Below are 13,777 nucleotides of genomic sequence, written 5' to 3'. Positions count from 1 at the left end.
TGCTTACTATTCTCTTTGCAATTGATATTCACATTTCTTCAATCTCGTCATCCTACTTCCCAGGCATGCAGAATGCATTCAGGCCATTTTGGCATTGGCTTTAGGTGTCAGTCAGTGGCTAAAAGTGTCAGTCAGTTGCTGTGAAGTCAGTGCTGATGAGAAAAGAAAAGTAACAATCTTCTACATGAATGTCTTTTATTTATTAGATCCTTGTTGCCCAAAAATGACTTACTTCAGAATTACAGGCCAAAAATTTACTTAAATTCAGATGTTGGTGTATTAACAGTGTTTTCCCTGATTCTCTCCCCTGAAACAAAGCTGTTCATCTCCATTTGGCTGTAGGATTTTGTATGGTGTTTAGTGTGTCCCATATCTTGATGCTTTAGAATCTTTAATTTATGGTGCCTGGAAATTTAAGCATTTTGGTAGTCATTATGTTACTGTTGACTGTGACTCATTTCATATCAGTATTTAAAGAATTCAATGATCTACTTGATATATGTTCAGTATTAAATACTAGTCGTGGTTAAGTTCCATCAGGTCACAAAACCATGAAATAAAGACACAAAGCAAGCAGATGCTGTACTTCCCATTGCATTTAATCAAAAATGACAAAACAGAAGCAATGAAAATCATGTCAGATGATTCTGAATATGAGTGCATAACCAGAAGGGTTTGTGATTTCTTACGCAAGTGGCTTTCTTATTATTTATGATTGAAGTATGACCAAACTCAAGTTTGGATGATATGTCTGCACTCTTAACTTGAATATTGTGGCATTTTCCCCCTTTGTTGCCCAGAACTTACATTTTAAACTTGCAAAAGATGATGCAGGATTCCCAGTTTGAAAATCAAATGGGAAACACAGTGTGAAAAAAAAACACTTTGCAATGTTTAGTGAAAATAACATAATGCATGCAACACTCTGAAGTAGCAGCTGTTTATCTTGTTGGTGTTCTTGTTTGAGCAACTCTGCTGTCAAACACATAGACCAAATACAGATGTCAAACTCATAGACCAAATGTTAGTGCCAAACACATAGACCAAATTCTGTGACTTAAAGATAATGCGGAAAAACCCAAGAGATCCAGATGCCCATGACATATAATGATGAGATTATTTTGGGGTTTTACTTGAATACAGGGGGCCCCGAGTGGTCTAAAGCACTCTCCATTACGGATCACAGCCATCTCACCTCTGTCTGCGTGGGTTCGAGTCTCAGATTCAGCCAATGTGAGTATGTGAGAAAGCTTGCCAGTAGCTTCTCAAGGGTCAGTGGTTCTTTCCAGGGATTTTCCGGATTCTTCCTCTACCATTAATACTGGCCGCCATGTATAGCCTATCGTGTGCTGAAAAATGGTGTTAAACCCTACAACAACAACAACAACTTGAATACATTTAAAAAATAAAAAACAGTTAAAAGCAAAGAAACATAATTCCAAACAGTGCACTTAATGAGCTTTGCTTATGGCATGTGGTCTCATTGTTTCTTATAGCAACATCATGTACATTTATAGCTCTGACTATTTGTAGATTTTATAAAACAGCATTGGCTTTTCATTTGAATTGTCTAAAGATCACTTTTAATATTTGTAACGAGGCTGGATTAAGAAGATTTGACATAGTCACTTTCTACTCATTATAACTTTAAATGAAGCGTTTGTAAAATGTAAATGTAGAACGTATTTCATCCATGCAGAATTCAGCTGTTTCGGTAGTTGGTTGATTTTTAATGGCACTTTCAACACAATACTGGCTATGTCATTCCAAGGAAACAGGTGACCCTGGCTTGCCTGGTAAGGTATTGAACCTAAAGCCCTTTGATTATGTGTCTGATGTTAAACCAGTTGCAGTATTCTCTGCCATCTTCTTTATATGCAGTGAACATTGAACACTGAGGAAACGAAGTAAGTATAAACAGAATGAACACTGTTAACATTGCTGTGAATTAGCTACTTTTCATAGGTTACATTGTTTGTACATTTAGTGTTTGCTCCATACCACAGATTTAGTGATGTGGTGAAGAGTAGTTCTGCTGTGGAAACAGTAGGAGTTCTTTCATGATCTACAAAACTGAGGATCAAGAAATATGTCATTTTTCACAAAACCTTTCAAATTGATACATGGTGATTTCTGGGTTGGAATCTTTGGACCAGGTTGTAGGTACTAATTAAGTACAGGTTGCTGTCTTTCAATTTCAGTCATAATGCCTAGTCAGAGAAGTGAAGAGGACCTCACAATCAGTGTCCATGTCAATCCAAACTTAGATGATGTCTCAGTAAGTACTCGTGGTTTATTATCAGTGTATTTTGCTGAATCAGCAAACATTTCAAGAAAAGATCAGTTAGCATGCACAAAGCATTTATGTAAATTCCTCTCCTGTGGAAAAAAAACACAAAAAAACATAAATGATGTGAATAATATGTTTGCAATATCATGTAATCAAAAGGTATAACAATCAGGATTTTGTGTTCACAAATGCTTGTCCCCATATTCTTTTTAAAGGTTTTATTGACATACGGATAAAAGATACATGTGTGTAAAACATATATTGGTACAATATTAAACTGCAAGACAAAAAATATACAGTTATTTATCATTGTGAGATGAAAGGAAGGAAGCTAAGGAAAGTGAGAGAAAATGGAATAGAAAAGGAAAAATGTTTGCATATTGTAGTTTCTAAGACAGCATACATATGTAGGAATACTCATTCCCAAAAATCACCACTAAGTTATCAAGATTATTCATGCACCTATCATATTTATCATGGTGTGATGACAGTTTTGGGGTACAGTTGGGAGATGGGCTTTGCAATTGTGATATGGATATCAAGTAGTGTGAAGAAAGGTCACCCAGAGTGAGATCATGAGTGCTTAACTTCGTATACAATTGTATTCAATACAGCTACCCCACCCACCTGCCCCCAGCTTATGCATTTGTTGCATACTGAAGAGTGACCATGTAAATTGAAATGAAATAACTCAACATTTTTGGTTTTTCATTGCCTTTAATTTTTGTTGAAAATACATAATTCAGTTACCTTTAATATATTTCATTTTAGCTGTTTGTGAATGCTCTTTTTGTTTTAGACAAATAATTTCATTTTTTTGTAGGTCTTAACTTTAAAAAAAATTAAACTAAAAAAATTATTGTGAAATTTGCATAAGTCAAAATCGTGTAAGTCAGCAGATACCTGTACATTAAAAACAGAAACCATGAAATGCATTTAAATTACTTAATATAAAGCAGTACAACAATGGGAACATAGTTGTTTGACTGCTTTAAGTGAATTTATTATATCCCCTGCAAGTGAAGTTGGGACAGTTCATCCATCCATCATCATTTTGTTTACATAATATGTTCTGTACCCTTTGTGACATCTTCTTGAAATTTGCAGTCCATTGTATTATGACTAGATGTTAAGTTATGTAAAAAATGGATTCTATTTGTTAGCATTTTATTAAAGAGTCATCCTTATTTGTGTCTTTCCTTCTGTCATTCACATTTGTATACAGTTAATATCCTCTTGACTGTGTGAGAAAGGTTCATGAAACTTTCTGTTTTTTTGTTTGATGATAACAGATTGTCTCATATAAGATTAGACTTTTTCAGATTTATAGTTTGAGAGTTATGTCCCCATTTTTTGAAAATGATATGTACACTTATAATCTGGTGGAAGTATTCCATAAGCACTCATTTACCGACAGATCTAGTTTTTGCAGGTAATTTTTTATTCTTTGTTTTTTGTGCTGACATTTGTGCATGAATTTTGTTGTTGTTCTAGGGTTTAACGCCATTTTTTAGCACAATATAGGCTATACATGGCGGCCAATATAACTGGTGGAGGAAGAACCCTGGAAAACCCAGGGAAGAACCACTGACCCAAGAGAAGCTACTTCCCACGTATCCATGCTAGCCGAGCATTGGACTCGAACCCACGAATTTGTGTTTATCACCAGTGTTTTACTTAGTCAGTCTCAAGAAGCCTCAAAGTTGGATTATTTCACTGAAGATTGGCATCAAATTGTAACAAGTTCACAAATTACTGAAGAAACTAATTATAACCTGCTACATCAAAGCAATAAAAAACAAACAAATTTGGTTAACATTGTGAACTCGCAAAAGTTTTACACGTGAAAATTCAGATGTTTACAGTGATCTGGTTTGTGTTAATGGTCACAAATATGCTGGATCAACAAAATCATTGAAGTATTTTTTTCCATTTTTTTAATAGATGGCTTCTGGTGTTGACATTGATGGCGAGCAAGTTCCCTCAATAACAGTGCACGTAAGTTGTGAAACTCCAGTTCCTTGATAATTTATCATATTTTTAGAAGAAAATTTTTAACTGCATTTCTGATTTAGATTAATGTCAAATTTTATTTTCATTTTCTGTCAGATTTATATAATGTTAAATTTTATTAGCATTTTCACATATATATTATGATTGATTGATTTTGTGTGCTTCAGTATCCACTTGTCCAGCCATCATTCAGTTTTTCATGGAACCTGAATTGTTTTGTATCTATTGAGAGAGGTTGATTCTGTTTCATCAGATGTTTAATGTCTCAAGGGATCCAAAGCCAACAAAAAATGCAGATATTTGTAGTGGGCTTCATTTCTAATGCCTTTTTGAAATATCATAATTTTGTATTGAAATGCTTTTGTGCAAGCTTGCAACGGAATAAAATGAGCAAATGAACGATGAGTATTTGTCTTTCTTTTATTTTGTAGCACATCAGCAGAGGTTTCTTGTACAATATTATCCTATTTTTACCAATAGATCCAGCTCAAGTCCAGGTTATTATTGGAGAATGTCAAGCTCTTTGTACACCCAGTGTGGCCATTAGATGCCAACATGAAGACGTTTGATGTACCTGCTGTTGGTAAGTACCACAAATCAGTCTTTTATACTACATGTTCTAGTACCCATAGGTCGAGCACTTTCAGTTTTTATTCTGCTTAATTTTTTGCCCATTGATCTGTTATTTTAAACATTTATACTACTTATTCAAGTACTCTTTGGTACAGCACTTTAAATTTATATGCTATTTATTGTATGCTTGGTATGATGAAGATTATTGAATACTAAAAGTTTCAAGTTTCAGATGGTACTTTATTACAGCTTGTTTGACAGGTGTACTGAGTTTGCTTAAAATACTTTGGATGGTTTAAGATTATTTCTGAAAATAAAAAAGATTATGGACAGACAAATACATATATCAGTAAATGTATCCCCAATGTCAGATACCAAGGAAATAAAAAGTGGCACCAAGATAAGTATCTACACAAAAGTGGTAAAGAAACCTGCTGTAAGTAAATTAATCCCTTAGTCAGCAGTGTAGATAAAATGTTCAAAATAGTACATATATATCCTAAACCAAACGGTGAAAGATATACCATATATACTCTCTAATAAGTCAACTCACATATAAGCCTATCCCCCCCCCAACTGAATAGAGAAAAAAATTAAAAAGTGCATGACATGCTCATAGTAAGTTAACCAACAAGTCTCAGACGAGATCACAAGATGCACACAGTAAGTTTTAAATGCATTCATCAAGGCAAACTTATATTAGGAAAAATTACATTTACCTCTCTCTGTGTTGGCATGCATGATTACATAGAAATGTTTTAGGTTAATATAAAATATTTGGAAAAGTAAATAAACTTATTTAATTTTCTGTTTTCTTATTCTTTCTGCCTAATTCAAATTTGTGAATAACTTGATTGGACACTTTTATGCAAGTGAAGATATTTACATAATGGCACCCCCCCCCATGCATATTGAAGGTTGGAACTTGTGCTGATAGAATTATATCCCTTGCATTTGAATCATAGACGCCACTGCACTAATTTTTATAACTCCAGAATACAGTAATGAAGTTTTGGAAATAATGCTTTGAAAAGTAGTGTAATACCATAAAAACTGAGTTGTTGTTTGCATTGATATAAGCAACCTTAAACCTCATTTACACAGCAATCATAATCATGCTATACTAAGGAGTAAATGGCAATTGCACATCAAAGTAAAATCAGATGAAATTCCTTCTCAATCCAAGCCAGTTTCAGGGTTTTAACAAGTAACAGTCCTGGATTGCTATTAGCAAACAAACAACAAATCTGCCAGTTATAAACAAAGGAGATGCCGAAACAACCAGCTTTCCAGTGTATGGAAAATTATGATTTTGCTCATCCACAAAACTAAAATATGTTGATGATGATCTTAGTTGGTCTATATTCCGAATTTTAGCCGTTACTATTGTCATTCTTTTATGAACATGTAGCTGTTATGCTTGTAGCTGGTTATGTGCCTTGTACAATTAAACATGTTTACCTTTTCATAGAGATTAAGACTGCTTAAATCATTGAGAAAGAGTAACTCTTGAGCACGTGGATCAGCGTAAATGAAACAGCTATGTATGTCTAGAAGACTGTGATTTCATAGAAACAGTGAGTAAAGCAAACTCAGCATTTAGTATTGTTGGGAATAAACAAGGATTTCAGTGACACTAAGCATGACTTGCACTGTTTAAGTCTGTACATGATAGTACAGCCTGGTAAATTCAAACTGGCGTGTAACTCATGAAGTCTTTATTTAGTTTCATGTTGGAGAAATCAGAAAATATTGCACATGCAACATAGTAACAACAAAAATCAAAGTGGCTTATAACAGTTTTTTGATGCAGTTATTGAAAGAGCTTTTCATGCTGTGCAACCAGTGTTGATGTTGCCAATTTTATCAAACATTTTTATTGTCTACAAGCTTTGGGACACCAGAAATCACTTTTTAACATGCATGTTAATCCAGGGACACAGAAAAACATATTTTTGTGTCCATAGATTTACAGAAATTTTGTAGTCAACAAAAAAACTAACAATTTTTCAAGTTAGATCATGGCCCACAGATAAGCCAACCCCCAACCCTCTCTCTTCCAGGCTTTCATTTTTTCCTAAATTATTCAGCTTAAACATGAATATACACAGCAGACATTTTAAAATGCATTTTGTACCTTGTAAGCAATTTTTATAGTACTTAATATTATTGTTTCAGAAACCAGTCAGCCATCAGAATTATTTGTGGCTTTCTTCATGAGAGGCAAATGCATGCCAGCGGACCTTAGCGCAGAAGTATCAGCTAAATATTCAAGTGCCTCAGGTACCTAATTTGAATAGGAATTATATCACTCTCGAGTATCATATTGATCTGATTGTTAAAGCCCACCCTTCAACATCCCATTAAACCCTCTGATTGTTAAAGCCCACCTCCACAATCCCCATTAAAACCCACCCCCTCAACCCCCATTAAACCCCCTGATTGTTAAAGCCCACCCCCTCAACCCCCCCATTAAACCCCCTGATTGTTAAATCCCACCCCCTCAACCCCCATTAAACCCACCAATTGTTAAAGCCCACCCCCTAAACCCCCATTAAACCCCCTGTTTGTTAAAGCCCACCACCTCAACCCCCATTAAACCCCCCGATTGTTAAAGCCCACCCCCTCAACCCCCATTAAAGTAACAGACCTAGCAACTTTGTTTATTTTGTTGGCTCCACATTGGTGACTGGCCTGAGACCAACAGTTTTGAAATACTGTGAATTCTCAATCATTAGTGGAGTACAGCTCTTCCCCATTACAACACGCTTTATTATAATACGATTCTGTTTATAATTCAGTAATTGGACCCCATGACCAAATTGTAACCATTGTACTTGAATCGATTTATCAGATATATTACAGTAAGAGTCAAAAGAAAACTATGTGAAGTTCAGTATTATAACTTTATTTAATTCTTAAAACTCTTGTCCCCTCTCCCACCTGACCTAACACCCAGACATAAAATGTTTTGATTATGCGGTTTTATACATACTGCAGTTCTTGCTATACCTTGGAACCTATTTATAAATCTTCAAATTTCTAATGTTATATCATATACCCCCTTCCAGTGATTAGCCAAGGAATCCATTTGTCAAGCTTCAAATTGCTGATGTTATTTCATCTGGCAATCTTCCAGTGATTAGCCAAGGAACCTATTTGTAAATTCTGGCTGTTATATCATATGTCACCCTTCCTGTGATTAGCAGCAGAACCTGTTTTTTAAAACTTGTGTAGAAACATACAGTAATTCCAAGTGATACATAACATATGGCACAAATCGTAAAGTATGGAATTACATATAACTTCTTAAGAGTTTTCTGTTTATTCATAAATGTGTCCTTGAAATGTTATATTGGATGAAAAAGGTGAGATGATGCAGTAATCTATTTCATCATTCCCCCACAACTGCTGTCTTTAGTGGCATGCATACAAATCTGTAGGTCATGGTCAAATTCAAAATGTGTTAGTGGAATGATCTTCACAATATGCTGCCTATCTGTTATCTTACAATGAAATACCATATATACTCACTTATAAGTTGAGTCAATGGTAAACTGCTCATACCCTGATCTGCCATCACATAATGTGCCAGCATAATGTGTGTCTACGTTGTCTATATAGTTTGTTAGAAATAAGTAAGGGCAACAAACAACATAGACCCTGATCTGCCAGACTAGTGCATTATGTGAAAGTAGATCAGAGTGACTGTTTCTTGCTTTGAACTTGACTCATAAATGAGTACATACAGGATATCAAATATCATTCATAAATTATTGTCATTTTATGTAAATTTCACATTTGTGTCACCAAAAACAGAAACTATTGAGGACAAAGATTAAATCTGACACAGTATATGATGACTTGGTATGTGGTGACTCAGTATATGGTGGCTCGGTATGCATTGACTCAGTATATGATGACCTGGTATGCAGTGACTCAGTATGTGGTGGCTTGGTATGCATTGACTCAGTATTTGATGACCTGGTATGCAGTGACTCACTATATGATGACTCAATGCACAGTGACTCAGTAGATGATGATTTGGTGTGCAGTGATTCAGTATAAGATGGCTTGGTATGCAGTGACTTGGTATATGATGATTCTCTATGCAGCAGCTCAGTATATGCTGAGTTGATAAATTTTGTTGCACCTTTCTGAAACTTGTCTGAATTGTGGAACAAAATTGAGGGCCTTACTGAGAAGGTCTTGTTACATTTGCAGGTTTGGAGTTTTTTCAGAAGGTTTCTTCAAAGTTATACTAGTTTCAGACTACATACCTTGACCAAAAGGTCTATGTTATTGTGACCCATAAACTCCAGCAGCCTTTATGCCCTACTAAAGGTCTATGTTATTGTGACCCTATTAATCTCCAGCAGCCTTTATGTGTCACTAATCTCCAGCAGCCTTTATGTGTCAGTAATCTCCAGTAGCCTTTATGCTCTACTGATTCTTAGTCAACACAGAGCTGTTGTGTTGCAGTACTCTTCCATGGAGACAACACATGGTATTTGTCCATGGAGATGAAACTCAGTACTCTTCCATGGAGATAACACATGGTACTTGTCCATGGAGACAAAATTCAGTACTCTTTGATATTCTTCTATGGGGACAACACATGATACTCTTCCATAGAGACAACACATGATACTCTTCCATGGAGACAAAACACAGTACTCTTTTATGGAGATGACACACTGTACTCTTCCATGGAGACAAAACATGGTACTCATCTGTGGAGATGATACACCGTCCTCTCCCATGGAGACAGCACATGATACTTTTCCATGGAGACAACACATGACACTCTTCCATGGAGACAAAACACAGTATTCATCTATGGAGATGACACACAATCCTCTCCCATGGAGACAGCACATGATATGCTTCCATGGAGACACTACATGGTGCTCTTCCATGGAGATGACACATGGTACTCTTCCATGGAGATGACACATGGTACTCTCCATGGAAATGTCAGAATAAAAAACATCCAAGCAAATGACACAAACTGAATGTCTGTACAGGCTATGAGTAAAGCATGTCATAACCAAAACACCAATACTGTATAGACTGGCTTATAAGTCGAGTTTAACTGCAAACTGTATAGAAACCACATCTGCCATCACATTCTTAGATTGGGCTCTATACAGTGGGATAGGAGTATCAGTGGAACTAACAACATAGACCCTGATCTGACAGCTCATTATGCAATGGTAGGTCAAGATCTATGTTTTTGCAATAGAACTCAACTTGTAAGTGTGCATATACAATTATAACCAGTTTTATTGAGAGTGGTCACACCTGCTGCTTAGCAACATTTACGCCTGGCAGTAGGCATTTGGTTGCTTTCTGCGCATAAATAGAGCACTCTTGATTTAAAGTATTTTACAGACAGGGTCATCATAAGAGCTGGGTGCCATTTTGTGGAGTTTGCAGGATTTTATTCCAGAGGAAAGTTTTGACACTTGCCCAGGGTGCTGTTTTGTCCAATGCAAAATTGTGACCGTCCTATGTGCAGACTTAAGTTCCTGTGAGATCATATCCTCATATATTTGATTTTGTTTTGGAACATGACCATGTTCTTCAGCTTTTAAATATAATTCTAAGTTACTTTTTGCAGACTGAACAGTTTAGATTATTGTCATTTGTGGAGTTTTATATACATTTAATTAATAAATTCTTATGTTTGGCTTACTGGAAATGTATTTCTTCTCACTGTTCATCATTTGGTTTAGTCACAAGTCCTGTCTATACTGCCTTCATGATATAAATTTAAACAATCAGTGCCCCACACCACTGTTTGTAACTTTATTTATTTAAAATCATTATGTCCAGTACATTTAGAACTCAGAATCAAGTGCCCCAGCAAGTAAAACTGTACAACCAGACAGGATTCACCAGTGTGCAGTAAATTTAATGCAGTTTTTAATTACAAAACCTTAACAATTATCTGTGCTAACTCTGCATGTTCATCAACAGTACTCCTGTGTTGGAGAATGTTTAAATGAGAAATGGAGATTTGAGCTATGGGCAACTACTACAAATGGTGACACTCGGAATGCACACGTGAATTTTATTGAGCCTTAAACTGTTCATTTTATGGCCGAGTGGTCTAATGCGCTCTCCGTTACGGATCACTGCCATCTCACCTCTGTCTGCGTAGGTTCGAGTCTCGGATTCAGCCAGTGTGGATATGTGAGAAAGCTTGCCAGTAGCTTCTCGAGGGTCGGTGGTTCTTTCCGGGGTTTTCCCGGGTTCTTCCTCCACCATTAATACTGGCCGCCATGTTTAGCCTATCGTGTGCTGAAAAATGGCGTTAAACCCAACAACAACAACTGTTCATTTTATTTTCACAGGTGCTGTTAGAATTGCAACAGCTAAAGTGAAGCTTCCACTGAAGCTAGTTGTAAAACCAGTTTTACCAGTCAAGTCAGCTAAATACAAGTTAACGCTGGAGTCCAATAAACCACCTGCCAACCTAAATGATGTATTTTCAGGTAAGTTTTTGTAAACACAAATGTTCATCGCAGCTGATGTATCTTACCTTTAGCAACACTTGTGTCATGATTAAGTAGGCATATATATTTGTATTCATATATTTATAAAAAAGGGGATGCATCTTAATGAACTCACTCTCATCACAAAAGTATGTCACTGTGACATGTATTTAATGTGTCAGTAACTTTGATTAAACTGTGTTTCCAGTTTTTTTTAATCATGCTTTGTACATGCTAGAATCATCAAACTGGATGATTGTATGCATATATGTTAGTTCAAAACCCTTACCACCAAAAATTGTCACTGTGACCTACATTTCACATTTTACTGGTTTAGGTTAAATTTTGTGTTTAGCTCATAACCAGACAGATTTTTAGCACCCAGCATACATATTTCATACCAACATTCATGAATTTTGCTGAGAGAATGTATCTTGATAAATATTGCACCCTCATCATATGCACCCTTATAACCAAAGGAGGTCATTGTGACTCATATCTCATGCTTCACTGTCCTGGTTTAAGTATCAAGCACTGTTTATGCCAGAATCATCATGTTTTGAAGTTAATTTTTCAGGTATCGTTCATGCTATGATTGTGAAATCGATGAGATAATTGCATCTCTGTTACTACCATAATTTTACAAAAATAAGCTCATCGTGACCTATATGTCATCATTTACTGTCTTTGCTAAAGCTTTTTCATTTAGCTCATAACAACTTGAGTTTATGGGATGTTGTTATGCATGTTATCTTACCTAGAATAATGAAACTTGGTCAGTGATGCATCTGTATAAGGTTCACATCCTTTTTGCCAAAATAGGTCATTGTGAACTATATTTCATACTCAGTGACCTTAGCTTTTGTGTTAAAAGTTTATATTCCAGTAATGAAACCTGATAATTGGACACATCTCTGTTACTACTACACCCTTAAAGTCAAAGGTCACTGTGACTAAATGTTATGCGATACTAACTCGAGTTAAGCTTAGGATGGTTTTGTGGGTTTAGGATAATTTTTCAGCACGTGATAGGCTATACATGGTGGCAAATATATTTTTGATGGGGGAAGAACCCAAGAAGACCCCACAAAGAACCAAAAAACCACAAATGGCTACTGACAGGCTTTCTCACTTGCATGCTTTATCTGAACGAAGACTTGAACCCATGAGAGTGATCTGTAAAGGCAATTATCTTAGACCACTAGGTCATTCAGGGTCCCAATAATAATAATAATAATAATAATAGTAATAATAATGATCATCATCATCATCAAAACGACAACAACAGTAATAATGATGTCTTTATTTCAAGAGGGTAAATCAGTAAATACACACACAAACACACACACATGCAAACACATAAACACACACACACACAGATACATATATATATATATATATATATATATATATATATATATATCTTCATGCAAATGTTCTCTGTCATGAAAATAACTATTTACAAGTAAGCACATCTACAAGTACTAAAATACATTATGAAAGTAGGAGGATTTAACTGCGTATTTAAATTTTTGTTCCATCTCTACAATAGCTATGTTTTGAAAATGACTTTCAGCAAGATCATTATGTATTCATAGCAGTTAACGATCACTTGTGTACCTTTAGGCTGTTCTACGTAAATGGGGCATGTTGTAGAGTTTACATCAGTACTATACTTTTTCATAAAACAACATTAGCTACTTTCATACACTGAATTTATATATATGTATGCAGGACATTTTTTTATATACATTTATAAATATGCTAATAAAAGAATGCTAAACATTCAGGCGATAAATTTGGAAAGTAACATTGGGACAAATTCCAGACCTCAGACTTATATTTTTCTAGTTCGTTAATATGTAGGTTTGAAGTACTGCATGTACTTTTTTAAAAATATTTCACTGAATCAGCAGATTGAATCTGAGAAGGAGCGAGTTCCTTATTTTTGCCTTAATATTGAAGATTTTTCAATTATTCAATGCAAGATTTTGGCAATTCTAAATCATTGTTAAAATTTGATCTTTAATTATCAGGATAAGATGTTTTGTAGAATAACTTTGTCATTTACTCTGGAACATCTTGTATGATACATTTAAAAAACCAGAACTGCTTTCCTAAAATGTATTCTCTGATTAATTCTTAACCATTTTAATTTCCATGAAACATGTCAGTACTTAAGATGTATTAAGTATTTGTGTTTTTGATACATTGATGCATCCATGCTAGACCTACGTTCATCGTTGTCTAATCAAAAGACATTTTATGAACATTTTAGTCCGAGTAGGAATAAATAAGATTATTAAATGGTACAATCTCCATACTAAAGGACTATACACAGTATATTGTGATATGTCACCCAGATTAAACATTTAGTATACATATGTATGAGTATGCGAAA

At 35.2% G+C, this 13,777-nt stretch overlaps 1 protein-coding gene across 1 annotated transcript in view; it reads left to right on the top strand.

Annotated features, from left to right (window-relative positions):
• Positions 1-13,777, top strand: part of LOC149790139 (protein PTHB1-like) — an 82,159-nt gene that overhangs the window by 31,630 nt on the left and 36,752 nt on the right. Inside the window, exons 12-16 of the mRNA XM_089972119.1 lie at positions 2,202-2,278; positions 4,235-4,288; positions 4,784-4,886; positions 7,055-7,159; positions 11,236-11,376. Of these exons, the coding sequence (XP_089828245.1) occupies positions 2,202-2,278; positions 4,235-4,288; positions 4,784-4,886; positions 7,055-7,159; positions 11,236-11,376 (480 nt within the window). The remainder of the gene's footprint in view (positions 1-2,201; positions 2,279-4,234; positions 4,289-4,783; positions 4,887-7,054; positions 7,160-11,235; positions 11,377-13,777) is intronic.

This window comes from Sinohyriopsis cumingii, chromosome 10 (genome assembly GCF_028554795.1).
Source record: "Sinohyriopsis cumingii isolate HCF-2022 chromosome 10, ASM2855479v2, whole genome shotgun sequence".
NCBI classification, from domain to species: Eukaryota; Metazoa; Mollusca; class Bivalvia; order Unionida; family Unionidae; genus Sinohyriopsis; species Sinohyriopsis cumingii.
This window is presented reverse-complemented; position numbering and strand designations above follow the sequence as displayed.